Source organism: Bombus pascuorum, chromosome 11 (genome assembly GCF_905332965.1).
Source record: "Bombus pascuorum chromosome 11, iyBomPasc1.1, whole genome shotgun sequence".
Lineage (NCBI taxonomy): Eukaryota > Metazoa > Arthropoda > Insecta > Hymenoptera > Apidae > Bombus > Bombus pascuorum.
The window spans coordinates 10,582,053-10,609,571 of NC_083498.1; the positions used below are offsets into that span (position 1 = coordinate 10,582,053).

The following is a 27,519-nucleotide window of genomic DNA, read 5'->3' on the forward strand; positions in this document are numbered from 1 at the left end:
TAATTGACTTTTTAATAATCACGTAAGAGAAAGTTAACTTGTTATAATTCGTATTTATCGTGCCATTTACTTTCCTTAGTGTTCACCTTGATTAAGTTAAATTTAATTTAGGGACCAATGTAATAACGTATATTGTCAAAATTAAAATTTATTTACTGTTAGATATAATAAAATCCTTTATTTATCATTTATTGACAATTCTGGTTTTTATTAAAGATAAAAGAATTTAAAAAATTATTTTATAATATTACAATATTCTTCATATGTTTCCTCATGATAGTCGGCAATTATCCTTAGATACTTCAGGAATTTTATCTTTCTTGACATTAGAAGTTTCCATTGTCTTTTGTTCTGTGCTTGGAGGCTTTCATGAAAACAGGAAAGTCTTAATAATTTTAATAATTCAATTAGATATTACAATACAAATGTTTCAAAAAGCTGCTCACCGATGATGCTTGACTTCTTTGCAACTTTTCATTTGATATTCTAGATCTATTTTCCATCCATGACCATTTCTGTGTGTCCTAAAAATAGAAATCGTTATTTAACTTTTATTCATTCCCTTTTTGTTTTAAATCGTACCATTGTCTCCTGAAAGGTTTTGATATGATGTAAATTTGGATACGACACGTGCTCAATATCAGAAAATGGTGGAGCAGTGGGATGCTACAAAAGAATCTTTTATTACTTTTTTATTTAGACATAAATAAATGATACAAAGAGTACTCTTTCATTTATCATCATTATTATCTATTGTAGATATACATTAATAGGAATATTTGTTTTCTTTTTTAAATTTATCAAAATAAAAGTGTTATGTTAATAAAGTAAAGAAACAAGTTTAATACATATATTAACTAGAATAAATTATGGATTTATACATACTTGCATTTTTTCAGTGTCTGTAGGCTGAACTGGACAACAATTAGTGTAGTGATTATATTTGTAACATTTTTCACATTTAAGACCCCAAGCAGGACAGGCTTGCATAGGATGCCTCTGATTACATTTGCTACAGTTCTTTTTATTTCGTCTTCTTACCCGTTTTTCATTCCTATTTGAATTACTAGTCTCTTTATTAGAATGTGTAACATTATTAGCAGATACATTATCAATTTTAATATTATTGTCATCTATCTGTTTCCTATTTTGGTTTGTATCCTGTTTCCCATTTTGGTTTGTTTTCTGTTTCCTCTTTTGCATGGCAGATTTATGTTCATTAAAAATTGATATAAATCCTGATAAATTAAGATCTTTCACATTAAAAAGTTTTCGTCTCATTTGTTTATCATCAAATTCAATAATTAATTTGTCTCTAATTATGCTGTCTGTCATATTTCCAAAATTACAAGTTTTTGCTTTATTCTAGAAATTAACAGATACATAGAAAAAGTGTACTAAAAATATATATAGTTTTTCAAAATTAACTTACTTTCAAATAAACAATATAATTTTCAATAGAGACATCAGAGTTTTTGCGTGACTTGAAAAAGTTATATCTTTCTATAACTTCATTTTTGGGAGGAAGAAAGTATTCATCAAGTTTTGCTAATAATATATTCATATCATCTCTCCCCTTCAAATGGTTTGAAACAATTTTTTCTATAACATCTTGACCAATCTTTCCTATGTGAGTTCTTAAAAGATAAGCTTGATAATCCTGTTCTTTGTTTATACAATTACTTGCTTTCATAAATATCATGAAATCTTTTCTCCATTTTTGCCAATTTTGAACCATATCTCCATTATCAGATAAAGGCTCTGGAGGTCGTACATATATATCCATGTTGATAGTAATTTATTATCTACAATATTAACACAAAAATGAAAAAATTTCATTTTAAGTATGATATTACTATATAAGTAGTTAATAAATATACAATTTTATTTTAAAATTTCTACTTCTTAGTACTTTTTTTTTATAATGATGTAATGACTTTTATAGCAACAACTAAAGGAATAATGTAATGAATTTTATTGTATTTTTTTATTTATTTAAAATCAAAATAATTTTGTATCATGGCTATTTATATCAATGCCAGTCAAAATGACCGGTACTTGTCAAAGTGTAAAAGGGTCCTACTATCTATTTACCGAACACGAATTTTCCAGTTTCTCCGTTTTGCACAACTTCCCACACGTTTTTAGCATTTTTATTGCATATCATTCAATATGATGATGTCAATTATCAGGAAAATTCCGGATCGATCATGATTTAAGTCATTTTATGTGACATATTATATTGTAAAATTATGAATACCTTCTCAGAAAAGATTTGAAAATATTATTAATTTATTTAACATTTATTTTATATATGTAATGTTTGTTATATTGTATATATTTTTACAATTATATAACATATAATTTATTATTATACAATAAAAAATTACTTTTTTCTACATATATTGTATTTTATAATGATCAAAGACATATAATTACATACCTGATTATCAAAAATGTGTTGCACAGTATCACATGAACACAATCTCTCACTTTTATAGATCATCACAATATGACTTCGTCATATCGACGACTCATTTTTTGAAGGGTATTTCCCTACCTATTTAAGTGTGCCTACTTGAAAAAAAAGACGATTGATCGTGTGTGTCAACATTGTAAAAAGCTTTAAGTTGACTTATTAATTTTAATGTTGGTAACAAGTTTAAATCAAATTACTATAAACTTTAAATAGCTTTGAAGTATAATGAGAATAGAATAATATATTATTAAACATAGTTTTCTCAGTGATTATCATTTTTCTGTGAATATCAATTAATGTCAAAGATAATTATTTCTTAGGTCAAGTTTCATTTTATTTAATTTATGTTTTAGGTTAAGTTAGCAGTAGAAGAATCTTAAAAGGTATTTGGATTTGGAGTTACAATTTTGAATAGAAAAGTTAATATAAGATGGATGAGGTACATGATTTGAAAGATTGGAGAATTTCCTTATCCTCACGAAACAATGTGATATATAATGGTACTCCATATGTTCCTATGCTAGTAGAGAACATTCTTATACATATTTCTTTTGAAGATTATGAGACAAATGGGATTAAAACAATACAAACAGTAGGAAAACTTATTCCAAAAACTGAAACGTTTGCTACACTTTTATCTGTGACACCTGGAAATAATTCTGCATTTTCTGTTAGTCTCAAAATTTTAAAAGTTGGAAATATATACATTAAAGATTCAAATGATATATATTGCCCAATATGGGTAAGATTTTTACTTTTAAGGATTATTTATCTCTTGCTTGTTTTTATAATGTAATTATGACACGGAAAATTCTTTTTCAGAAAAAATGCAGTATATTTAAAATATATGGAACTTTAAAGAAGGAAGGATTAGAAAATGTTTTGGAGGCTTCCCATTTGGTTCCAGTACAAGATGTTGTAGGTACATGGAATGTAATGGCGTCATTAAGCATAATTGCACGTTCAGAATATCGCCAGTAAGAATACTTATCTATAAGAAATGAGAATGAATAATTACTAATGTTTATCTTATTATTAATGTTACTAATGTTTAGCTACTACCGTACCAAAGGACAAAGTAATATGTTACAGTTACAATGGGATAGAATGAAAAAGGAAAACAAACGAGTTATAAAGAAAGACATAAACATTTGAAAAAATATATTATTTCAAAATCAGTTGTGAACATACATAAATATATACTTATAACAAAAAGTATATTATAGTTTCTTATGTATTAAAGTATGTATAAAATTGTTAATAAATTGTTATGAACAGATACTTTGATTAATGTGCTTTTAGTGTTTAATATTTACTTAATATTTTGTATGCATAATAAGTATAGGAAACCATTCTTCAATTCAATTATATGAAAGAGTATTGCCATTCTAATGTCTATGTGTATAAAATTTCTTATTACATTTTGAAGGAACATGCCCTATTTGTTTGCAAATAGAGCAAACATTATCTTTTGCTGGACAAAGTGATCTAGATGCAGCATGGCTTAAACCACAAAAGCGACATTGTGCAATTTGAACAAGATGGCATTTCCACTTAAAATGATTTAATTTCTGGCATTTTGTGCAAATTTCATTAAAAGCTGGGCACTTCTTACGCATATGATCACCTCCACAATAATTGCAATTGTAAATGAAAAGCTTTGGACATCGTCTTGGGAAATGATTCAATTTGTTACATTTTACACATTGTTTTCCCAATGCTGGACATTTTTCAGAATGATTACCACCACAACATAAACAACTGATGATATTAGTGTATGATTTCCAAATAAATGCGATTTCCTTTAATGTTAACTTGTTGAAATCAGGAGAAAATATAAATGTTGGAATTAATTGTTTAGCAGCATTTGTAAATTGATGTTCATTAATTTCTGTTAAAATTTTCTTTTTTATTAATTCTTCTTCATTTTCAATATTTTTTTCTTTGATTATCAACTAGGAAAGAGAATTATAAAATGCTTAAAAACTTACTATACATAAGTGTCCAACTTAGAATAATTTTTGTTATAAATTTCTAAATGTTTTTACCTGTAGGTCTTCTATATATTTATAAACACTTTCTAAAGGTATCTTCTTTCTTCCTGAAAATATGTAATATTCTTCAAATTTTTCTATTAATATATCTATATTTTCTTTGTCATTTGGAAAATTGAATACAAATGTATTATGAATATCTTGTCCAACTGGACCCATTAAATTTAATAATAGGTTTCCCCATTGTTGCTTGTCAGAATTGTTTTTATTCTGCTCTCTTTTAAATGCAAGAAAATTATTTTTCCAAGTATTCCAATTTTTGAAGAATTCCTCTTCAGTCATAAATGGCGCAGGTAGGTTGACGTAAGGTACCTTTGTAGTTCTTTTCTTCGGAGCATTTTTATTATGTGAATTGCCTAAAAGTAAATTTATTATACAAAGAAATTACATATTTATACATAGAAAGTAGTTACCCATTATTGCAACAACTGTATTTAAAATTCTTTACAACTTTTAACCTCTACAATCATACCGTCATTGGCTTGGTCTCTTAGATGACTAGACCAATCCCGTTGGCGCAGTTTTTTAATTGACAATTTAGCGGGGAATATTCTACAGCAATTCATTTCGTCAAAAAAAAAAAAAAAAAAAAAAAAAAAAAAAAAAATCATCGTACATGAATAAATATAATTTATACAAACTGTATGAAAATAATTAAATGTATACACTTCCTGGTAAACTATTATAACTGATGTGTTATCATTAAAAATAAGTTATCTGTAAGAATAGATTAGATATTTCTAGGGTGCGATGCAGTATTAATCTTATAGAAGTAAAAAAATTAGGTTCTTTTTTCAAACAAAACTGAGTGCATTTGAGCATAAATTTAAACATTTGGTAATTCCCAGATGATTTGATCATGAAGAATGAGTTAGCATAGTTGCTGAATTGGTTCTTAGACGCGGACTGTCAGTCGTTAGGCGTTCCCCTGGCAACTCTACTCAGATTACATACGACTACTTTGCCATGCGATAAGATTTCCTAGTTCAACTTCTATCCTTTAACATTTCAACATTCTTTGTCTAAGTATTTTTGATTGTTTTTCTATCTGAAATATCTATGAATAATCTCATAGTTCGCAAGACAGTTTTGTGATTCGGTGGAATCGAAAGATTACCAGGAAAATTTAATCAGCTTTTTAAGGAATTATTTACAATGAATTTTTAATCATCATCATCTAAAAGACATTCGATTTGGAATTATTACCTTTGGCTACGATTAAAAAAAAAATGTGTCTGCATTCCAAAGGAGTTAAAACGACTATAGTACATAGTACATGTATGATGAGCAATAAAAACGATATGGTTTTCCGAATGATCGATTGAAAGAAGAGTTGATACATATAAATTTTCGCTAGTGGAAGCCTAGCCACATGGATACCAATTACAGAGCAAATATCGGCAAGTGGCTGCCACCTCCAGGCGACGTTCTCGAGAAATGGTTTGTCAACTCGTCGATGGTTACAAAGAGCATAGACAATCTTGTTGAATCCATAGCCTTAATCATCCAGGACATCACAGATTCACAGATCTATGAATTCAAGGTGCGAAACATGAGTCCTTCTATGTTTTTCCATGGTAAAATACTGGTCGTACTTTAATTTCTCATTATGGACCGCTCGATTAATGAAATTAGCCTGCTTAATGCAATATGCGCTTTGGTGTCGCGAATGAAAGATATTTCCACGGAAGCTGCTCGAATTAAATAAAGTATTCCCTGCTTTTTTTTGTTCTGTATCCAAAAATAAAGAATTGAAATTTTATTTTCTATTTTCATATCGTTGAGAAAATTTCTATTATTTTATAGCATCAATATTTTTAGTATAGACGAAGTTTCATAAAGATGGTTTTCGTAAGATCTTTGAAATTTTTCGTAAATAAAGAATAATTTAGGTAAAAAGGTACTTCTATACCTTCATGAATAGACTGCAAATGTTCATGTATTTATGGAAAATTTAAAGGTTAAAAAATGCACAGAACGCATATAATATGTAAAAATATACATAACATCCAATTTATCTTATAACATCTAGTAGATGAACCGAATTTTAGATTCGATTTGGATTCTTTATTTAGATTTTATTTCTTTAGTCAATCAAAATTAATTTATAAAATTGAATTAATATCCACAATATATTCACAAATAATTATGACGATTGTCGAATTATCTTTGTATTGAATTGAACGAATTTTTATTTGTATTTTATATACAGATATATAAGAAAGTTGCAAACGATCTAGAAGAGATAACGAAAGGGTACAAATCGATCAGTACGACGAGCCGCCTTAGTACACATCCGATTTACAAGTATAAGATGCGTCATTTCTTGACGATACTAAAACGAAAATTGAACGTACTCGTAAGGTTCACTCGCAATTTGATAAACGAAATCGTCGATTGTAAGAGTGACGAGCTGCTTAGGATTATTTTTAGGTGAATACCGTAGGGCTGTACATTCAATTTTCATTCGATTAATAAAAACCTATTGGTTCTAGGTTGGTGAACATTTATAACGATATATTAGACATGGATATCGACATTTCTGGTCCTTCAACAAGCGTATTCTGTAACGATTGTCCTTATATGCTGGAACCAATGAAGAAGATATCCGTTACTCGAATATTACAGGTGAAAGTTTTTCTCAAAATTGTACTACATCACTATGAAAATTTCGTTCGTTCAATCTTTCTTTCTAAAACCTATAGTGTTTCAAATTTCTAATGAACGAAATCGTGAATTCCTTGGCACAAATTCGACAAAACGAATAGAATGATACTAGAAGTTAAGTCGATAGATTGTTCGATTAATTTTCTAGATCAAAGTTCGAACAATAAATGATCCACGACTTGATTCCAGGTGCTGGCCAGAAATAGAGCGGAAGAATCTTGCCACGAACTCATTGACTGCCTTTTAGCAAATTACAAGCCCCGCGAGAAAACTGATCCCTCTACGACAATATCTGGCGACGCCGACGTTTCTGAAAATTCGAGTATCGAGATTTATCGGTCAGGGCAGCCAGTATTAAATTAGTATAAAAGACTATTCTATTTTTGTCGCGTATTTCACGAAAAATTGTTTCGTAGAGCGCTTACGAGACACTTAACGCCGCCGATTGAAAGTTCCACGTCGAGAACGGAGTTGGAGGTATCAAATATTGAGAGCATTCAGACATTAGTCAATACTCAAAATGAACAGGTACTGAGGCTGTTAAACGTCGTGCAAGATGTTTCACCGAAATTATTTGGCACTGATGCGTTAAAAACTAGCAAAGGTAAACAAGAAAATCTTTTTCATTTTTTAATTCTTGCCTGGCGCAGGTGTGGCCATTTTTATCACGTGTATAGAATGAATTAGAACTTTATTTTACAGCAACAAAGCCAAGGTTTAAAGAAAAAGAATTTTTACCTTTACGTGATGATGAAATTTACTTAAAAAATAAAATTTCTTATATAGTTTAATAGAATAGTAACAGAGAAATATAGTTTAGAAAGTAATTAACGACGAATATTTCGTCGAATTCTCCCTGACTGTATGTGTCAGAATTAATCGGACCTAGCCTCCTGTACTTGCGGATTAAATTTCATTTTTAATTACTAATCCGTGTTGAAACATTATAAAATATTCACGGTCGTGAAAGGCGAGACAAGATTGAGAAGCACTGCGATAAAGAAGGTGAAGAATTATTATCAAGAAGTTGCGTGGGGCGCTCTATCAGGTATTCTGGATCACGTGGTTCTCTGGTGGTCTTCGGAGGCTCTGGCTACTCGTCATAATCATGGAGCACAGCAGCTTAAAGACTGGCTTAGTCAATTCATCCAGAAGAATCATGGTATAAAAGAAATATCAATATGAAAAACACACTGCTGAAAGTTTCACGTAAAACAAATAATTATGTATATTTATTAAAATTTTAGTACCACAGACGGTGAGACCAGCGTTACAGAATCTTTGTGATGCACTTGGTTACCACGCCACGATTACAGAATGGGATCAGTTATTTAGACTGGCTTATACATCAGCTTTTAAATGTCAGTCGAAAGCTTCCTTCACGGAGGTAAGTTCTCTTTTTATTAAAAAAAAAAAAAAAAAAAAAAAAAAAAATACTCAAGAAAAGAAAAAAAAAATATCAAAAACTTCCGTTTATATATAGTGTTTAGGTTCAGCGATCGGGTTCTCTACAAATTAAAATGCTACGGACCATGCCTTCCTAATCCCAACATATAGAATGATTTAAAAGGGTTTGTGTGAATTTCCAGGGGTCTGACACGGGACAAATGTTCGTAGAATTGTTCCAACTGCTCGTTAGGTTGAGCAACGAATGCGAGGCAGGCGGTGAATGGGTGATAGGAGCACCATTGATAGAACTACCACTATCAGAACAGATCGTCATTCTCCATCGATTAGATCATTCGGTACATACAGCGAGAGTATGGATTGTGCAGGAGGCGAAAATCATAGCTCATACATGGGAACTGGATGTGTTCTTTCTTTTGGTAAAAGGTGACATAGTGAACTGTCTTGAAGAACTTTCATATTTAAAGGTAAAGGCTCATTAAACAACTAGTTATTTTTTAATATTCTTCTTTAATGTATAATTTTCTTTAGTAAAAGTTTTTACACCGTGTTAAATTATTTTCTATGTTTCAGCTGGCTGATCATACGAGTACATCGTCAACGGATTCTGTGAGTGTTCAGGTATATGTTTGCGCAAAAATGAGAGCGAAAATCGTGTCTGAAGTAAATGTCAACATAGATTTACTCCAGGTAAGCGATGATTTGTAAGTGTTCGGCAGCTCTGCCGAGGTTTCTGCTTTTATATACTTCCTGTTGTTTTTCCACAGAAGTGTTCCGGAAAGTGTGTAGAAATTCTGGCAAAAATCTGCCGCGTGGTCAGCCTAGCGAATCTGCACATGTGTTTTCCGCGGTCAAGTTACTGGAGGAAAGGGGGCGACGTTGCTCCAGTGACTGCTAGTCTTTACGTGGAGTCTTATTTCGGTAAGCAAATCCCTCTTACACGTACGCTTGATTCTCTAAAGCTGTCTATTCCGCAGAGAAAGTATTGCTTCCGGTGTTGGAAGTTATCGAAGATCCCGAGACGTCGAATATGATTTTGAAAATTATGTGCGAGGCATGGCTGGATTACATCTATCTGCACCGTATTAAATTTAGGTAAATCGTCAGCTCATCTTGATCCTTATTTCCGGTAAAAAAAAGTGACAAGAAGAAGCGAAATAGAAACACGATACGATATAAGTTAGATTTTACATTTTTAAAAATATCTTTTAGCGAATATGGTGCGTTGCAATTGCTTACGGACTTTGCGTACGTATCGAAATGGGTGACAAATTGCCCGATTATTTCTCAAAATGTACGAGATCATCTTTTGAAAAACGAAGTGCTGCGACGATGTGAAGGAGTGGGTCGATTGCTCCTTCGACATCCTGGCGAGGCTATTTCTATGCGTAAAAGACTCAGTACGAAATAGAATTATTATAAAATTAGGGTGACTTGAATTCGAAGTGGTAAGAAAAGATCTTTTACTCTATTTAATGTTTCAGACAGAAGAACAAACGAGCGTGGATCGCCCGAATCCCCGGGATTGGAACGCATGCCAGCGGAAATGTACGTCCCCAACCAGGAACAATGGCTGGAGCTTCGCGCCTCGAAAAGATACAACTTTTGTTGCACCGAGTGACCAAAACATTTCAACGAATTTATTATATGAAAATAATCATAAGATTTTAATATTTAGGCTCAGGTTACTCATTTCCAAACCAACTATACTATAACAATATAATAACTAATCAACAAAATCAACTTGCTATAATCTTTATTAAATCGATTTAAAGATAGATGTCTCATCAACTTATTCTAGTTGTCTTAGTAGGTTTTTGTGTTTGTCTTCGTTATTTTTTCGCGCTTGCTCTTTCATTTTTCATTTAAACTTGAATAGGAATATCGAGTATCTGGATGCAACTGCAATGTTACGGACGAATTACGTAACCTATATAGGCTAATTACGCGCGCGTATTGTTCCAACAAAGCCGGAAGATTCCCGGCGCGAATTCAAGCGAGTTATGCGTCTGCGAAGCCCGTCAACGGGAAGGAAACCTTTCGGCAAACCTTCGCGCGTCACGTATTACGTTACGCATCTCCATACGTTACGAAATAAAAAGGGACAATACGTCGTATAAGATTTAATTAGCTGAACGTCGACCATTGACTACCTGCTGGAAATTAGTCGAGTCTTTGCTTTGGAATCTAACGCAACGCTTTTTTTTAGGTCTACCGTGATGAAACGGTCTAGATTATCGTTGGTCCGTTGATTTTCGTATTTGATCGGCGGAAGGACTCGGTTAATTACACCCTGTCACGTTTACGACGCGTCGAAGATTGTAATTAGCGGTGGATGCACGACGATCGATGCGCCAGTTCAGCCGCTTTCATAATTACTGCCTAGTTATGCGGAGAGGAGGTAGATAATCAACAGGGAGCGCGTTGCTCGGGTTGATCGTCGATTCGACACGTGACAGCAGGCCATCGGATTTCCCACGATTATCACTGATAAATCGATTTTTCCTCACCTACTGCGGAAATACTCGTGTTCATCGCGTTGCTTCGCTAATAATCGTTTCTGAAAATGTACCAATGCTCGTGAAAACGTGAGTATAGATAGCTTTGACGATATAAGCGGTTTTGAAATTGGTCGTGTATTCCTTTGGTGTTTTCCTAAGTTACATTTTTAATTATTATAACGTAGGTTATCGCTATTTTAAGATGCAAAGGTGTCGATAATCTTTTTCGGAACGAAGTTCCGCTTCTCGACTTCGACCCGTAGACATCGCAGGATAAAAATGCGACAAGGCGGCTTGTATTTCATTCTAGTACGTCGATCCTCGATTCTTCTTATGTAACACGAATCGGTCAACTTGCGTAGCTAGTGCACTGTATGTATAATGTATAGTGCGCTAAGCATAGAACGCTCGCGGGATAATAGATATCTCGATAGCAGTGGCGACCCGTCAAGGCGTTCAAACTTGCTTGACTCACTGTGACGAGCGAATGTGAGAATTTGCGGATGATAAGAATAATCCCGATTTAATTGCCTTTATTTTTGACTAATTAATAGCCTATTTAGAAACTTTTACGCGTTCGTTTCCTTCTTTCGACATTATTCACGCGTCTACGATCCTAATTCGTAGGAATTCGAATTTTTCCGATTCTTGGTGCGCGAGTAAGTTTAGGAGTGAGCTTTTGAGAGTTTCGAATATTCTAGAATTTGATTGATTGCATAAGAATGATTTCGTATAGTGGTGGATTTTGAAACGTTCAGGTGTTTGGAAATTTATATGATACTTCGTCACTGTATCGAGACCAGTATCGTTCGTATCACGTTTCACCATCGAGTTAGAGCCTGTTTACTGCTATTCCATTTTTCATCTGTCAGTAGCTTTTACAATTTTTTGGGCAAGAGTGAGCATCGATCCTGTCATGTGATTCTTGTAAACACAACTTCAGAAATGGTAGTTAAGTTTGTTTCCCTTGCTGAATATCATCATAAATATTCTGTTTCCGGTATATTTTACATATTTTTGCATATTATATACTTTCCATATATTTTTTCATCTCTAAATTTCTCGAATCTTGATGTTGATACAAGATGGATCTTATTATAATCTCCGAACTCGATGATAATATATTAATAAATATCACAATCTTCCATTTTCATGATTAAAGAATTAAAGGTAAAGGTAATAATATTTTTCAACGTTCTCAAACAATGAGAAATAGTATTAATAATTTTCTAACAAAGGGATGCAGCGTAGAGAGCGACAGGAAGCATCTTGCTGTACGTTGATAGGAAGAGGGGTGCCTAAGAGGACAGAAAGTTCCGATTCGCGTCGATTCCTCCGCGGTAAGCCGAGTCGACTCGAACCGAACGAAGTCGAGCTGCGAAACTTGCCAGTTGTCCGCGCCAGTTCACTTTTGTTCGCCATTGTGATCATCAACATACTACGAGTATTTTCCTCGAGATTTCTTTTTGTCGTTCGCCAGTGAGATATTGTCGTTCGGACCATGTACGCGGATAGAGGAGTTAATGAAAGGACGTCGCTCACGAGACCTCTGGATTCTCCGGACTACGTGGAATTCGCGAGCCTGCTGAGGACCCGGAAGATTCGAATCAGACAGTTTCAGTGCTGCATCTGCGCCACTTTGATGTAAGTCTTCCTATATTCCCCAGAAAAAAAAGACCTCGCTTGTCTTATATTTCTTTATCTTTTTCTTCTTAAAAACATGTGGAGAGGTGTTGGAAATATTGAGAGATCGGAAGAAGTACGAGAAGAAATTCTCTGTTTTTTAATATTTTCTTATTTCTTTATCCTTTTCTTTAAAGAGATGGGGATGGTTGTTGAAAATATCTGAAAATTGAAGTACGGAGACAGGTTCTCTCTAGTCAAGGTATTTCTTAATATTGTCATATTTTTTTATTTTTCTCCTTAAAAAGACGAAGAAACCTGTTAAAATTATAGAAAGGTTGGAGTACGAGTGTAAACTATCTTTATTCTTTTTATCGTTTAACATTCCTTTGTTAGTGTGACTTAATTTTTACCATTTTTTTGGAAAGAAAACACGAACACTCCTTTATTTGTGTCATCTATTGGATCTTCTTATTCTTCTATTTCTTTATTCGTGTAATTTTAACAAAAATTGTCACGAACAATTTTTTATTTCTCAGAGTGTATCTTTTTATATCGAATTGGATTGGAATAATTTTCCAGTAGGGATGATAAGCGTATTATTGCCTGTCGCCGGAATGTTCGATGCTTTACATGTATTATAAGATGCGATTTGCAACTGGACGATGCCAATCCAGCGTTCGAAAGCATTAAGAATTTGCGTCTGTAATTAAACGTGTTTATATAATTACAAGAGAAGGCTACCTTGCACGCGTGATGCGACGCAACCAGTCGTTTAAACAAATAACATGCGGATGAGGCATAGGTAATTAATCGCAATCAAATAAACAATATGAAAACCTTTTACTTAAAAATATTCGTACAATTAAACCAATATTATTAATGATATTGTACAAATCACGAATGAAAAATTATCAGTAATAATACATTTTCTTCTATAACAGCAACAAATTTAGAAATCAAATAAAACTTTACAAACAAATTTTACAAATTACCTTCTTCGACGTAAAACTTTAAAATTATAAAAAAACGAAGGGAACAACAATCAGGAATTCATCAATTTTTTATGATACCGCACGATACCGAGATAATTGAATTTTCCAAGTTAACCCTTTTGTCCGGGACGGTTGAGACGACGTCTGAGCGCATTTTCGATTCGGAATCCACATAAAGGAACGCTGTACGAGTTCACTAGTACATCGACCATTACCATCGTCACTTCGTGTAGGGAAAAAAACCATTGTGCATCGAGTCCCCACCGTAAGCGGATACTTACGTAAAATCATCGCTCACCTCGAACCACCGGCTGATCGGCCGATCGCTTCAGTTCGGTCTTGGAACGCGTGCAACCAGGAATGCTTTCCTCGGAGAAGACCTCGTTGACCGGCGACAAGCCAGCCAGGGTGTACTACGTGCATGACGCGTTGCCATTTTATTCCCATCACAGGAGGCAACGGCTGCGGCTACGATGTTTCATGTACACGATCGCGGTGTGAGTCACATTTCCATCGTCTTTGCTTCTATCCTGTTGTCCTTGTTTGTGTTCTTGCGCTTCCAGTTTGAATCTCGCGCACCTTGTGATTTTTATCAAATGAGTAGAAATGAAAAATAATATTTAGAATCATATAGAAAATAATATAGTTCGGTTTGGTTTCATCTAGTCTCATTTTTTATCTTTTGATCGAGATTCAAATTTTGATTATTCGTCGGTTGTTATTATATGTGCGGTATTTTTGTTATAGAAGAACGACGTCGTCCTCTTCCGTGCGATTGTTAATTTGACACTTTTCATCTTGTATAATTCAGTTTCTGTTATGTTTTTCGATTTCGGTCCATTTCACTATTCGTAGATTGTTGGTACTTTCGACGAATAACATTTGTAAAATGATTAGTGCAGTCTATGTATCTGATTCGATTCTAACTTTTTAGAGAGTTTTCAGATTATATCGCAGTAAAGTGGATCCGTGCAACAACGAAACCGCGGTTTCTATGCTGCGGTTTCGTCTGGGCGTAACTCGAACACGTGAGACGGGTTTCCGACAGGTTCATCATGAGGCAATTGTGTCTTGATCATTAGAAATCATCCACTTTGTTTCGTTTTACAAGCTTTCAAATTTCAATATATTCACTTAAATACCCTCAGATAATAAGACAGTGGATTATACGTGTAGAAACCTCCGTTGTTTGAAGATTTTCCGTAACATCAACGAGCATTAAGAACAACAGCTCGCCCTTATCTCATTTGCAGAGTAAAACACCTTGCAATTCGTTTACGACGTACAAACAGTTTTGCATGGAACTCGGCGTCTTGCGCGTAGGCTGATTAGCGTTACGTGATGTCGGCCTTGATTACATGCGTGATTGTACGGTGACAGTACGGTTGACCAATGTTACAACTTTTCAAACAACTCCTTCTAAGATACGTTATTCCATCCTGGTGGTATTTAAATCGACGCTTCTTCGATAAATTCACTTGTACGATTCGTCTGATTTATATATTGAACGCCATTCTTAAAACGAAAGTTCGTTTTGACAGTTTTTTGTGTTTTATGAGCTGTTATTACACAATTTATCGAAAAATAACTATCTTAATTGTCGAGGAATTATCGAAGGATGACTATCTTAATTTCTATGCACTTTTGACAAATTAAACATTTTCTAGGCAAAGTGACGAAATTTCATCCGTTTTCTTCGAAGCGAATTTTTATTTTTATTGAAAAAAGTTAAAGGTAATTGGCTTAACGAATCACTGTATAATTAAAAAAAAAGTCATTGATATCACAGAAGCTTTTTATATGTTTTATAAGTTCTAGAACAGTACAAAATTTACCTTTGGATGTAAACAATCCAGTTTGCCTATGAAGGATAAAAAATTATATCTAATTATCAAAATATAGCTCTTTAAGCTCTTGTTGCACTTTTATTTCAGAGCGATCTTCACTATGGCCCTCATAGTGACAGTAAGCTACTCCGTGAGCCACGATACGATAGACGTCGGTCCAAACTTCACCACCTCTTCCTCCGAGTCTACTATGAATCTCACAGGAACTTTAAAATTAGGCCTTGCTCCTGGATCTGGGTCTTACACCCTCTTCAGCAATCCTTCCATCGTCCCACCTTCTAATTCTATCTTTGTGTCTGACAAAAACACAAAAGATACCGCTACGCCAAAATTAACAGACGATGAGATAAAGATAGGGCTGGAAGCAGGTCGCCAAGCAGTAAACGAGCGACTTTTTGCAGACGCCACTGCGTTGATGTCTCCACTACCTTCACCATCGCCTGAAATGAGGCATCGTTACGCAGTAAGCACTTGCACGAGCGTTGGAACACTAGCTTTAGCGGCTGTAGCAGAACTTGCAGCGACTAAAAGTATCGAAAGTTCAAGGACAATCTCTGGAGCATCCTCTGCCATTGGAAGCTTCTTCGACGCAGACTGGCAGTTTCTGGGTATTTGCAAGCAACTCACCACCCCAGATTGTCCATCTAGTAAATATAGAACCTTCGATGGAAGTTGCAACAGACCAATGCAGTGGGGAGCCAGCATGACACCGTTCAGAAGAGTTCTAGCGCCTAACTATGCCGATGGTGTCGAAGCTCCTCGTAGAGCAACTACAGGAGCCGAGTTACCCTCAGCAAGGGAAGTTAGTTTGAAGGTTCACAAGCCTTCACCAAGTAGCAATCCTCATTTCACAGTGATGTTAGCTGTTTATGGACAATTTTTGGATCATGATATCACCGCTACTGCGATTAGTCAGGGTATCAATGGTACTTCTATCTCTTGTTGTCCACCATCTGTTGGTCATCCCGAGTGTTTTCCTGTTCCTGTATCTTCTGGAGATCCTGTCTTCGATGTAGCTGGGAGAACGTGTATGGATTTCGTCAGATCTGCACCCGCACCTCAGTGCAAACTGGGCCCCAGGCAACAATTGAATCAGGTGTGTACTTCCGTTGTTTCAAAGTTTAATGCTTGTCCGCATAAATCGACATTTTAACGCTATGAGCATTAATTCTTGACGTATAATGAGATTCCATTCGAAGGACGGTGTTAGTCGTGATACAGGGCGATGAGAAATTGCTATCGGGATGGATGAAAAATTCCCTTGGAACAATGCGCGATCGGCGCGTCGCGTTGTTAATTAACTCGATTATCGTTGCATCGATGAGGCGAGTTTCGATCGTAATGACGCATTCGTTATCTCCGTAATAATGATATCGCACAATAGTGATTTAGACAATGGGAACAAAATTACACTGTTAAATATACTTGTTCGTTTCTCTTTGATTCCAAAAAGTCAAACCTTTCGTATCTCAAAATGAATATATATTATTTTGCACAGGTGACTGCGTTTATTGATGGCTCAGCGATCTACGGATCTGATCAGGATACAGCTCGTAAGTTGCGAGAATTTTCTGGCGGTCGACTAAAGATGCAGTTGACTCCGGACAATCGAACTCTCTTACCACCTAGCATGAATCCTAACGACGGTTGTAATCGTGAAACTGAGAAGTTGAGGGGCAGGTACTGCTTCGCAGCAGGCGACGCCAGGGCAAACGAGAACCTGCACTTGACGACGATGCATCTGCTTTGGGCGAGACAGCACAATAGAATCGCCGAGCAATTGACTAAGATCAACCCTTCTTGGAATGACGAAACGCTGTACGAAGAGTCTCGACGTATAGTGGGTGCTCAACTGCAACATATTACCTATCAGGAATTCATACCTATCATCTTAGGAGAGCAAGAAACGAATCTACGTGATTTGAAGCCTCTCAGGTCCGGCTATAGACAGTGGACCGTAAATGACTCTAATATTAACCCAAGTATAGCTAATAGTTTTGCAGCAGCTGCCTTTAGGTTTGCTCATACTTTGTTACCTGGCTTAATGAAAATGACTGACGAGCAAGAAGGAACCTCTTCGTATGTAGAACTGCACAGAATGTTGTTCAATCCGTATAGTTTGTACGCAGAGGGTGGAGTGAAGAGTTCAGTCACCTCAGCTACGAGAAATATGATTCAGATGACATCTACTCATGTCACTTCTCAATTGACCAATCACTTGTTCGAAGATCCTATTGCTAATGTTACTGTTCCCTGTGGCTTGGATTTGGTATCGTTGAATATTCAGCGTGGGAGGGATCATGGACTTCCTGGTTACGCTAAATGGAGGGAATATTGTGGATTGGGGAAATTAAAAACTTTCTCTGATTTGGAAGGACACCTGGATCCGCAGGCCCTTCAAGAGATTTCCTCGTTGTATGAGTCAATTTATGATATTGATTTATATACTGGAGCTTTGGCTGAATTACCTAGGGCTGGTGGTATCGTTGGTCCCACTTTTACGTGTCTGATCGCTGATCAGTTTGTTAGGTTGCAGAGAGGGGATAGGTTTTGGTATGAAATGCCTGGACAACCGCATTCCTTCACAGAAGGTAAGATAATTGTTCATTATACCTAAAATTTATATTCTGAGTACTAAGATGTCTGAAGAAGTTCTTAATCTTTTTAGAATCGAATTATTTTTAAAAAGAGAATTTTTTATCAATTACTAATCGATCAGAACAATTATTGAATAAAAAACAAAGTACCTTAAACTTGACTGGAATTTATAACTGAACTTTTTGTTATTTTCCATTTTTCAATAAAACTTTCCCAAACTTTTAGACAAGATTAGATAAGATTGTCACATGCGATTGTCACAACGTATAATAAATTTATATTGTATCGCAATATTTATTCATGCGTTTCCATTCTTCTTCCTTTTTCAGACCAGCTTACAGAATTACGTAAAACCTCACTGGCAAGGTTGATCTGTGATTGTTCCGACGGTGTAATACAAACTCAGGTGGAAGTGATGCGAGCAACAAGTGCAGAGAACCCCATGATGTCCTGTGAAGACATCCCAGGACCATCCTTCGAACCATGGAGAGAATACGACTCAACATCCCCCAAATTACAAGTTCCTTTCATGCCAGTCAATTGGACGCTATTAAAGAACAATATTAACGACACAATCAGAGAAGTCGTGACCTATATCAATAATTCTAGGACTATGATGGACACTGACTGGTTAGCCTTCAAGAATTACATAAACGATACATTCTCTGATCTTCAAAACCAACTATCTGGCTTGCATCCCCTGGAGGTAGATGATCCTACGTCCATGGAAAACTTATCAATGGATTCTGATAGTTTCATTTTAAGAGCCCCACGATCACCAAATATGTATCAAGATTGGATCACATTTAAAAATAACCTGGTAATGTCATTGAATGATTCCATGCAGATGATGGGTGGCGGACCAGCTGCTGTGACCAAATGGATAGCTTTTAAACAGAATATTATCGATCAATTCGCTGATTTAAAGAACCAGATCTCGTCTTTGAAGGCAGAAATTACTCCGAAATTAGAGACGAAGAAAAAAGAGCAAGAACAAGCTTTGATGAATAAGAATAAATTAATAGGGACTTCGAGTATCAAGAATGCTATGATTCCAGCAATTTTTGATTGGAAAAACTTTAAGGATAATATTATATCCTCTTTAGATGATAGTATCATGAATATAGGCGACGATATGCCACCACCTGGTGATCCAGCTTGGGCTACTCTAGGAGATGATATTAAAGACCGACTTTCTGCTTCTAGGGACAAGATCGATAGTCGGAGATCTACTACAGTTCCTACTGAATTAGCTATGGGGAAATCAGATATTAATGACGATTGGATAAATTATAAATCTGATATAATTAAGACTGTAAACGATGCTGTGAATAGGATTAAGAACGAAATGCCACCGCCAGCTGATCCAGCATGGGCTACGTACAGGGATGAGATTATGAAAAGTTTCTCTGTTTTCAAGAGCACTCCAGCACCTACAGAACCCGCAACATTATCCACCATAAATAAAATTTCTCAACGCGAACATCTAGGAACTTCTTCAGCAGCCAAATTTAGTAATATGGAATTATCTAATTTGACTGATGATTGGTTACAATTCAGAGCTCAAGTCAACGATTCCTTAAGTAAAGTGATCCAGGACATTCAGAGCAAGGAACCAACAGAGATTGATCCTATTGCTTGGGCTGTTTTCAAAGATTCCACTAAGTCTGATTTCGCGAAGTTAAAAGATGAAATTGGAAGTATGAAGGCTGAATGGATTACAGAAATAAGCAAATTACAACCAAATAAAAGTTCTTCGAATCTCCAAGCTAAGTTTAACAAACCTGAAGACTCGTCTAAGTCTGATTATATTAAATTTATTAAACCAGTCATTCCCCCTGATGAATGGGTCGACTTTAAGAAACAAATTAACGATACTGTGATGAATATTCTTAATACTGCGAATACAACAGATAGATTTAACTTTGATGATCTCCACGAAATGTTCAACGAATCTTTCACCGATCTGAAGAACGAAATATCAGTTCTGAGGAGTTTGGTCAAGGATACTTATAATAACAAAACTGTAGCTGATTGGATTAGCTTCAAAACGAAGTTGAATTTTATAGTGAAGGATCTGGTGGATAGTTTAAAGAAAGAAGCTCAGCTAGAAACAGGGAATGTGACGAGGATTTTGTACGAAGCTAAAGACAAGTTGTCTGATCTTGAACCACCAGTGAATTCAGGCCTGACTCCGTCCACAAAATGGATCCAATACGCTTTACGAATAAATAAAACAATTTCAGATGCTTTAGAAGGCATCGACAGCCAGAAACACGCAGCACTGATGATTAGTGCCATTAAACTAGAATCATCATCAGATAATCCTAAAAAACTCACGAATTGGTTGATTGTTCCTTGTCTTGCGAGTTCGCTCCATGTGTTCACTGTGGTATCAAGGCTTCAAATTCGCATGTAAAGAAATTACAACTTTTTTTTATTATGTTTGTTGTATATGTTCTATTATCTATAGAAATGATCTTTTATTACATACTAACAAAGAGATAAGTACAGGAGGAAGAAATCAAAAGGAAAGTGAGAGTAGAACTGACGTACCTTTTCAATGATCGCGCTCGAAACACTAATAATTAATTAACAACAACAATGATAATAATAATTAATATGAATCTACGTGGCGAGACTTAATAACAGGGCAGTGCCTCTCTTTACCCAGAAGTCCGATCCTACTGGACCTGCGTTTAAATCGACCGCTACTATGAACGATGGTCTTCCTTGATCGCCGCTTCTTTGGGGGTAATAATAACAGGGACATGTGTAGAGTCCTGTGCAGAGAAATCGAAAAAAAGTATATAATTACTTGAATTAATTAAAAAATGGTAATTTCAAACGAAAATTCTTTTTTATCAATGTGGCGAACAATTTTTTTCGAATAGTTTGTATATCGTCGTCGTCGTCGTTACCTCTGGTTCTCTTTTTAAGCTCTTCCGCGGGTCGGAAGTGAATCACCGGCATGTTGCAAACAAGTTGCATAGGGGACGGTTCGACGAGGACACTGTTCCTCTTGTCCCAGCCAGCGCCTTCCAGAAAGATAGAGCGTATGTACACGCCGTCCTGTAATGGAATGTACACACGGTTAGAAGCATGCACACACGCCGCCACTTTCCTAGCGATATCACTACGATGAATTTTTTATCCCATCTGTTTTTCCGCGGTAGGTTTCCTCTTTCATCGAAGGAACGCTCAAACGGTGACCGAAAATCAGAATAATTAGATTGATTTTCCGCATGTTTGATGCATTTTGCTTATGTTCTTTTTGATTTTTAAAACTTCTCTTCAAAGTTCGAAATATGAGGTCGATTGAAGTTAGGACAGATATAACAAGATGTGTTTAATATGAAATTACCATCGGTGGTTCGATTATGGCCGACTCGTCTATGGTAAAAACGCTGAATTCCCAGGACAGGGAATCGATAGAGACGTTCCAGAGCCTGGCGGATGTCTGCAATACAGCGGTAAGGAAACCGGTTGGGAACGTGAATGCGGCCAGCCAGAACAGCAGCGGCGGATGAGTAGTTCGAGCCCATTCATTGAAGTGTTCCACCCTGCTGACTAAATCCCTTGTCCAAGCACCCAACAGTTTCAACGACGGATACGTTGTCAGCCAAATCGAAGGGACTCGACCTTCGTGTACACAGGTAAAGATCTCCTCAAGGTTTGATGACATCAACACCAAACCTTGGATCGCGAGTCGAAGATCTTTCAAGCTACTGCGAGTTTTTTGCAGCAGAACGTTGTAACGTTGTATTTCTTGAAGCAACACCACGTCCAATGGTGATTTCTTTGGACCTATTAATTTCTGAGCTGTTTCGTAATCGATGTCGTTTGGTATTCTCGATAGTATGTCCATGGTTAAATGAGTAACCTTGAGAAATGAGAAGTTGATGTTGATTTTTATGTCTGTTAAATTTTTTATAGCAGAACGAAATTTGAGTTATTGCTCGATCTAGTTTGTAGACCTCCAGTAACAATTAATGACAGAGCTGCTATGTTTTATTTTATTTTATTTCTAGCAGTAAGAATCTAGCGAATCTAGTAAAAGAAACGTTATGTGAACTGTTTGTTCCTAGAGAGTTTAGATAATTGAAATTTCCTATTGTCAGTTTTTACAAACCTTCTCCTCCTTAGTACTTTCTTCTATGGCAACTGCCTGGACCTGAAGTCCCATCAGAGTCTCGAACATATTTCTGGTTTCCATGATTAAACAGGCGATGTCTGCATTCGGGTGTTGACCGAACGCTTCTGGTTTGTCGATGGTCGGTAGGACCGTGATGAAATCGTGATAGGATGCCAACGAACCATCCCTCGGTATGTAATAGGTTGGTAGCGATGATAAACGATAATAGGGCACAGTCAGGGCCTCCTCGGTGAAATATTGTTGAATGTATGTCATTAGCAAACGACGGTCCCAGTCGTCGGTCACGTGTCCACCGTAACAAACACCTGCTATGAGATACTTCAATGATTCCCATGGTGTCACTGGGTATTCGTCAAGATACACTTGCAAGAGATTTTCCGATACCTACGTTTAAAACGAAAAGTCAATCGTACAGCTACTATTTTCCACCTTATAATGTTTCTCATATTATATCTTGTTTCTATATATCTTTATAATTGAATTTAAGAAACATACGAATAAAATTATTTCATTGTTTTGATGTTTAGTTGTAGGAAATAGAATCAAATCGATATTTTGGTCGTAGTTCTTAATTGCAGATCACACGTGTCTTTAGATTGAATTTTTATTTCATTATCATGATCTGGTTAAGAAGTTTTAACGATCAAGTCTATATTTGTATATTATTGAACAAAGTACTTATACAATGGACTGAAAATCAAAGTGATGTAAGACAAGATTTTAAGAATTTCAACTTCTAGAAGTATCAAGTTATTTTATAAAAATTGGCATGAACCGATTTACGCTACGATAATTTTTAGCTCTCCATACTCGATTAACTCTTATAGAACGGCGATTTAATAAATAAAATTGTCAAGTAATTTCAAAAACAGAAACGTCTGTAACTAAGAAATCGAACAAACGAGAAAAATCAGTTTTTGGTAACATTGTTAGTAGAATATTTCAATCTTGCTGATGGTCCAATCGCGAACCAGTCGGTGAAATTACCACGAAGTCGGAGTCGTTGAAGCTGTAGATGACATTCCAGCCCAATTGCTGGAACTTTTTACGCTCGAGGAGAATCGCGTGGAAGAATACCAGGGCGAACAGAAGCTTCTTGTATTTGGACTTTGCTTGGCACAATTCGAACTGGGTCTCGGTTATTAAGCTGTAAAGTCGTTTCATGTTTGCCTTTAAACCTTTCGGTGGTTCCGTGGTCATCTTTATACCCGCCTGCAGGATCGATATAGGGAATTGGGGACTTGGGCTCGAGCTAAGCCACAATCTGCAATCGATTCGAGACCCTTTCATTATCAACTCAGGCGACACTTGCGATCAAACGCGAACCTGAATTGCGGGTGTATGGTTTTACTGGCCCCTAAGGTCTCCACAATCTTGTCCAATTTCGGCATCCAGCTTAGCGATAAATGGCAATTCGCTAGAAACACCCAAGCCCCTTCTTTTGCACCTACTTCTATCATTCTGCAAGTAGATTTTTGTGAAATTTTTTATTATTAAATAATACTATTATTAAATTTAGTATTAAAATTGATATTATTACTAAGTTTAAAGTATAAAATTTGTATCAAAGAAAACAAAGTGGAAATTATGTAAGAAATGAGTCTTTTTCTATATATTCATGCTTTATAGAATTCTATTTCTTATGAATGTGGTAGTTAAATCCCTATTATTCCTGAAATATAGTATCGTTCGATTAATTTGGATTTTTCTTTTCAAGTACATTAATTTACAGAATGACACGTTCCTTAGAAGTCTAAAATTCGACTTTCTTTTGTATAAAACCGACCTAGTGGCAATGGGCGCCTGTCCCTGACCCAGAGACAGAGTCATAAAGTGGTTAGTCATTTCCTGGCTGTCGACTAGTTGCATCAGGGTGCTCGTAGGATCCACGCCGGGCGAGAGGACGAATATAAGCGGAGTCTGTGCTACGGAATCGTCGAGCACTGCCTTCAGGTCGAGTACCGGTGGCTCGACGAACCTTTGACCGAGATTCAGCACGATAAAGTTCGCGATACAGAAGGAAATTCTGTCAGGACGGCAGCTACGTATCACTAGCATCTTCTGAAACACGTTGCAATTCGTTTCCCACTCTGCTACTAGGGGTGTGTTTTCTGGTTCCGTGTTAACGTACCTAAATATTATTTAATTTTTATTTTATAAAATTTTATTTTATAAAAATAGTAAATTTTTAAATAATGACTTTTAGACGGTTTACCAATCATGTGGTTTCGTATTAATATAATTAAATGTTATTCAATTTATAAAATTATTATAACATTTTATAATATTAAATAAAGTTATAATTAATATTTCAGAAAAATAATAAATCGGACTGTTTGATATAACAATTTACAGGAAACGCACCAATTATGCCAATCTCGTGGGAACTGTTCAAACGAAGAAACAATCCCATGAAATCCAGCCAGTTTATCGAGTTCTGTGATATTATCCCAAGTTTCATCGGGCAACCAGGCAATCGGCTTATCCGGCTGATTTTCCCTATCCAGAACGATTCCACCACGAAGCAAGAACGCATACTCGTTAGGAATCACCTTATCTTGTGCGTCCAAGATCTTCATACACATGTTAAAGGAAAAGAGTAACTTGTGTTGTTCGAAGAGACCTCGACACGTGTTCCTGATTCAACGAGAGTTGTCTTTGAGTGGTAATAGCGCAACATAAAATCAACATGAATTTATTTCATCGTTTTGATTTTTACGATCGAATCTATAAACGTTGTTCATATATTTCGTGACATTCTGTATAGGGCTACACGTACTTGTACAATGAGTAAGTGTGATATTCGTTTAGATTCTCGATTCTTTCAGGGAGCTTTGTACTTTTCGCGCTCTTCTCGATCGACAGCATAAACAAGGTAATATATGCGTCCAAGGCGAATTGGTACATCGGATCAATAAAACTCATGTCGTTCAAGACGAAGAAGAGGATCGCGGCACGATGTGCACAGGATCTGTATTCTTCTCTGGCGAGGTCTATCTCCTTCTCCGTTTGTTCAGAGACTACCAACGATTCTTCGATAGAGGTCGAGGTCGCCTTTGACGATTGCAGCGTGCTCAGTAAATCCAGGTCGTCCAGTAGAGTGTCTCCGGCCACGTTCAGTAGACTGTATGAAATCACGGCACACATAAACACCATATGCTTCCGTAACTCTTTGGAAGTTGTGAAATCTTTTTATGTCTTTAGATGGATATATCGTAAAAGTTGCTGACAAAGAACAGCTTTCGTATGAAGATCACAAAGACGGTCGTAATATCCTGTTACGCTGTTAATTCTGATCATTGTGGTTAGATCTATCCGTAATTCTGTAATTGAAACATATCTTGTTAAAAACAAGCAAGTGTTTGGTGGTGCTTCTCAATGGTATCATGTATCCATTCGCAAAGATCGATGCTGCGATATAAAGATATAGATTTAAAAACATCTTTTCAAGTATACCGTGATCTTTGACCCAACTGTTAGTTCCGCAACTTCCACAAGGTTAACTCTCGTGTTACGTGCGCTTTATTTCCATCGTATTATTATCATGTTACAGAGGAAGGGATCAAAAGAAGCAAAGGATATCTTACTGGAGTATTTTGTCCTCGAGTTCTTTGAGAGTTCGTTTATTGGACGAGATCGTGAAGACCAGATTGTCCTTCTGTTCTTCGAGCTGCGGCTTCTCTTTTCTGACCACGATTCCCAAGAGCTGGTCTTCCAGTCCTGCGCACAGGATAATAAGGTTCTAGACTTTGTCTCCTCTGGCTACCTCTTCCTCTACCGCCCTCTCGATCTAGTTCGCTTCCCTTTCATCCTTCTCTCTGTGTCTATCTCTTTCGCTCTCTATTATCTACCCTTTTCCAACTGACGCACGATAAGACAATTAGTTACCCTGTTCCTTAATGGCGAAGTTGCATAACGTCGTTTTAGTGGATATCTCCGGGGCGTAATGGGGGTTCGCGAGTTTCGTCGTGATGAAGAGCCGGAACTTGTCGTGGTAGCTGATCATCTTTTCGTTGAACTTGATCATCATCTGGTTCTCTGCACAATCAGAGAACACGTACTGTAGATGGATGCGATACAGCGTTGGAGGCTAAAGTTTACACGTTTCGAGTGCCAAAATATGCAATTGGACAAGCCTTTAGAGGGATAAGGACTTTCAATTCGGAATTGTCTCTTCCTGTTGCCCTCAAAAGTATACGTATTAATTTTTGACGATCATACAGTGACTTAGGAAGTTGTTATTAATTTATTAAGAAAAAAGCAATAGGGATTAATATCATATATACGGATTTAATAAAAGGTTATAAACAGAATATTTATTTGTAAATTATCATTGCAGAATTTATATCTTCTCTATAAGACAAAAACTATTCTGAATACAACTATTATACACAGAGAGCAGCGTTTTTATTGAATTTACGTTTAAATTCTTCTTTCATTTGAATTGCTATTGAACTTCAATAATTTCATGATACTTTTACATACCTATTTTCACTATTGCTCGTTCAAGGATCGGGTTCAATACCGGATCGATTGTTTCACCGATATTTTCTAGTAGAACTGGTTTACCATATTGGATCGCGTATTCTAATACTCTGACGAAGTCTGGTTGGCCGAAATCGATCACTTTTAGAGACTACGATCGCGAGAAGATCGAAGAGATTTCGCTTAAGAATGTTTGTGTAATTAAGATTCTTTTGTAATTTGTTTGTTTTTTGGGTTGGATCGCAAATGCTTACGTTCTTTGCCTCCATATTTTTCAGCCATTTCACTGCTTGGCATTGTGGATCGATTACTAACGGCCACCTTGTTCCTCTGACCACAATGATACCGTTCTCAGTACTAAAATCATCGGATGGTAATCCTTGCATGTTCCAGTCTCTGATGACCGCAGGGTCGGCCAGGAATTGTTTCACATCGAGCTGGGGTGACGTTGGAATTTCTTTTTCTTGCACCTTCGAGTTCGTTCGCGGACACCATTGGAAATTAGAGAACAAAAACATCGATACTTTTGGTTTATTAAATTTTATATCACTGCCGACTACTTTTCAAAAAAAGTGGTCATCTTTCCAGAAAAATGTTGAACGATCATCTTGCTGTCAGAAATCTCAGAATAAAACTATCTTGCAATCATCTTTCTGGAAGAATGATAGTCATATTTAAATAAAACTTTGTATTAAAAGAGCTGATAT

The 27,519-nt window shown here is 35.9% G+C and overlaps 6 protein-coding genes and 2 long non-coding RNA genes across 19 annotated transcripts in view; 5 read left to right on the plus strand and 3 right to left on the minus strand.

Annotated features, from left to right (window-relative positions):
- Positions 1-130: 130 nt before the first annotated feature.
- Positions 131-2,587, minus strand: LOC132911868 (uncharacterized). Of its 5 annotated transcripts, none has more exons than XM_060968872.1 (7): positions 2,444-2,556; positions 2,100-2,260; positions 1,433-1,805; positions 886-1,365; positions 583-666; positions 447-524; positions 131-364 (listed from the first exon to the last, which is right to left on the minus strand). In XM_060968872.1, the coding sequence occupies exons 3-7, from the start codon at positions 1,784-1,786 to the stop codon at positions 272-274; spliced, it is 1,089 nt and encodes a 362-aa protein (XP_060824855.1). In that variant the 5' UTR covers positions 1,787-1,805; positions 2,100-2,260; positions 2,444-2,556; the 3' UTR covers positions 131-271. The 5 variants fall into 5 exon arrangements, with proteins under 5 accessions (XP_060824855.1, XP_060824853.1, XP_060824854.1 ...); XM_060968870.1 differs by having other exon boundaries at positions 2,095-2,260; XM_060968871.1 differs by having other exon boundaries at positions 2,084-2,260.
- On the plus strand, positions 2,553-3,760 carry LOC132911870 (uncharacterized). Of its 2 annotated transcripts, none has more exons than XM_060968877.1 (4): positions 2,553-2,649; positions 2,833-3,221; positions 3,302-3,401; positions 3,535-3,760. In XM_060968877.1, the coding sequence occupies exons 2-4, from the start codon at positions 2,910-2,912 to the stop codon at positions 3,588-3,590; spliced, it is 468 nt and encodes a 155-aa protein (XP_060824860.1). In that variant the 5' UTR covers positions 2,553-2,649; positions 2,833-2,909; the 3' UTR covers positions 3,591-3,760. The 2 variants fall into 2 exon arrangements, with proteins under 2 accessions (XP_060824860.1, XP_060824859.1); XM_060968876.1 differs by having other exon boundaries at positions 2,557-2,649; positions 3,302-3,456.
- On the minus strand, positions 3,624-5,055 carry LOC132911869 (uncharacterized). The gene is made up of 3 exons (XM_060968875.1): positions 4,947-5,055; positions 4,528-4,889; positions 3,624-4,434 (listed from the first exon to the last, which is right to left on the minus strand). The coding sequence occupies exons 1-3, from the start codon at positions 4,948-4,950 to the stop codon at positions 3,868-3,870; spliced, it is 933 nt and encodes a 310-aa protein (XP_060824858.1). The 5' UTR covers positions 4,951-5,055; the 3' UTR covers positions 3,624-3,867.
- A 394-nt stretch (positions 5,056-5,449) lies between these two features.
- On the plus strand, positions 5,450-10,385 carry LOC132911867 (coiled-coil domain-containing protein 142). 3 transcript variants are annotated; one of them, XM_060968865.1, is made up of 13 exons: positions 5,454-6,076; positions 6,746-6,966; positions 7,029-7,161; positions 7,390-7,538; positions 7,617-7,804; positions 8,171-8,362; positions 8,448-8,587; positions 8,790-9,074; positions 9,181-9,297; positions 9,375-9,528; positions 9,585-9,702; positions 9,820-10,007; positions 10,092-10,385. In XM_060968865.1, exons 1-13 carry the CDS (start codon positions 5,906-5,908, stop codon positions 10,226-10,228), a joined length of 2,193 nt encoding a protein of 730 aa, XP_060824848.1. In that variant the 5' UTR covers positions 5,454-5,905; the 3' UTR covers positions 10,229-10,385. The 3 variants fall into 3 exon arrangements, with proteins under 3 accessions (XP_060824849.1, XP_060824848.1, XP_060824851.1); XM_060968866.1 differs by lacking the exon at positions 9,820-10,007 and having other exon boundaries at positions 5,450-6,076; XM_060968868.1 differs by lacking the exon at positions 6,746-6,966 and having other exon boundaries at positions 5,933-6,076.
- A 383-nt stretch (positions 10,386-10,768) lies between these two features.
- LOC132911950 (uncharacterized) lies at positions 10,769-20,614 on the plus strand. 4 transcript variants are annotated; one of them, XM_060969007.1, is made up of 6 exons: positions 10,769-11,195; positions 12,347-12,448; positions 12,589-12,752; positions 15,661-16,669; positions 17,072-18,164; positions 18,501-20,614. In XM_060969007.1, the coding sequence occupies exons 3-6, from the start codon at positions 12,610-12,612 to the stop codon at positions 20,588-20,590; spliced, it is 4,335 nt and encodes a 1,444-aa protein (XP_060824990.1). In that variant the 5' UTR covers positions 10,769-11,195; positions 12,347-12,448; positions 12,589-12,609; the 3' UTR covers positions 20,591-20,614. The 4 variants fall into 4 exon arrangements, with proteins under 4 accessions (XP_060824990.1, XP_060824991.1, XP_060824989.1 ...); XM_060969008.1 differs by lacking the exon at positions 12,347-12,448; XM_060969006.1 differs by lacking the exon at positions 10,769-11,195 and having other exon boundaries at positions 11,813-12,752.
- Positions 20,615-20,799: 185 nt separating this feature from the next.
- The window catches only part of LOC132911962 (dynein axonemal heavy chain 2), a 39,998-nt gene continuing 33,278 nt past the window's right edge, over positions 20,800-27,519 (minus strand). The window contains exons 51-63 of the mRNA XM_060969027.1: positions 27,067-27,282; positions 26,813-26,963; positions 26,216-26,365; positions 25,915-26,047; positions 25,107-25,451; positions 24,692-24,964; positions 24,114-24,458; positions 23,654-23,788; positions 23,315-23,591; positions 22,304-22,711; positions 21,536-22,054; positions 21,093-21,243; positions 20,800-20,954 (exon numbers count right to left, since the gene is read on the minus strand). Of these exons, the coding sequence (XP_060825010.1) occupies positions 20,800-20,954; positions 21,093-21,243; positions 21,536-22,054; positions 22,304-22,711; positions 23,315-23,591; positions 23,654-23,788; positions 24,114-24,458; positions 24,692-24,964; positions 25,107-25,451; positions 25,915-26,047; positions 26,216-26,365; positions 26,813-26,963; positions 27,067-27,282 (3,258 nt within the window). The remainder of the gene's footprint in view (positions 20,955-21,092; positions 21,244-21,535; positions 22,055-22,303; positions 22,712-23,314; positions 23,592-23,653; positions 23,789-24,113; positions 24,459-24,691; positions 24,965-25,106; positions 25,452-25,914; positions 26,048-26,215; positions 26,366-26,812; positions 26,964-27,066; positions 27,283-27,519) is intronic.
- LOC132911966 (uncharacterized) lies at positions 20,887-21,300 on the plus strand. 2 transcript variants are annotated; one of them, XR_009659125.1, is made up of 2 exons: positions 20,887-21,008; positions 21,112-21,300. It is a non-coding gene; the product is annotated as an uncharacterized LOC132911966 (long non-coding RNA). The 2 variants fall into 2 exon arrangements; XR_009659124.1 differs by having other exon boundaries at positions 20,893-20,977.
- Positions 25,937-27,509, plus strand: LOC132911971 (uncharacterized). Its single transcript, XR_009659129.1, has 2 exons — positions 25,937-26,066; positions 27,206-27,509. It is a non-coding gene; the product is annotated as an uncharacterized LOC132911971 (long non-coding RNA).

What these genes read in the sequence shown, in the direction of transcription:
- LOC132911950 (XM_060969007.1), top strand. Translation starts at nt 12,610, where the DNA reads ATGTACGCGGATAGAGGAGTTAATGAAAGGACGTCGCTCACGAGACCT. An exon ending in TGCATCTGCGCCACTTTGAT is followed by an intron (nt 12,753 to 15,660) that starts GTAAGTCTTCCT and finishes CTTTTATTTCAG; the next exon opens with AGCGATCTTCACTATGGCCC. An exon ending in ACCGCATTCCTTCACAGAAG is followed by an intron (nt 18,165 to 18,500) that starts GTAAGATAATTG and finishes TTCCTTTTTCAG; the next exon opens with ACCAGCTTACAGAATTACGT.
- LOC132911869 (XM_060968875.1), bottom strand. An exon ending in AATATATAGAAGACCTACAG is followed by an intron (nt 4,435 to 4,527) that starts GTAAAAACATTT and finishes TCTCTTTCCTAG; the next exon opens with TTGATAATCAAAGAAAAAAA.
- LOC132911868 (XM_060968869.1), bottom strand. Translation starts at nt 1,786, where the DNA reads ATGGATATATATGTACGACCTCCAGAGCCTTTATCTGATAATGGAGAT. An exon ending in ATTATATTGTTTATTTGAAA is followed by an intron (nt 1,366 to 1,432) that starts GTAAGTTAATTT and finishes GTTAATTTCTAG; the next exon opens with AATAAAGCAAAAACTTGTAA. An exon ending in AAAGAAGTCAAGCATCATCG is followed by an intron (nt 365 to 446) that starts GTGAGCAGCTTT and finishes TTTTCATGAAAG; the next exon opens with CCTCCAAGCACAGAACAAAA.
- LOC132911867 (XM_060968865.1), top strand. Translation starts at nt 5,906, where the DNA reads ATGGATACCAATTACAGAGCAAATATCGGCAAGTGGCTGCCACCTCCA. An exon ending in CCGTTACTCGAATATTACAG is followed by an intron (nt 7,162 to 7,389) that starts GTGAAAGTTTTT and finishes ACTTGATTCCAG; the next exon opens with GTGCTGGCCAGAAATAGAGC. An exon ending in TGCGTTAAAAACTAGCAAAG is followed by an intron (nt 7,805 to 8,170) that starts GTAAACAAGAAA and finishes CGGTCGTGAAAG; the next exon opens with GCGAGACAAGATTGAGAAGC.
- LOC132911870 (XM_060968876.1), top strand. Translation starts at nt 2,910, where the DNA reads ATGGATGAGGTACATGATTTGAAAGATTGGAGAATTTCCTTATCCTCA. An exon ending in ATATATATTGCCCAATATGG is followed by an intron (nt 3,222 to 3,301) that starts GTAAGATTTTTA and finishes ATTCTTTTTCAG; the next exon opens with AAAAAATGCAGTATATTTAA. An exon ending in GCACGTTCAGAATATCGCCA is followed by an intron (nt 3,457 to 3,534) that starts GTAAGAATACTT and finishes ACTAATGTTTAG; the next exon opens with CTACTACCGTACCAAAGGAC.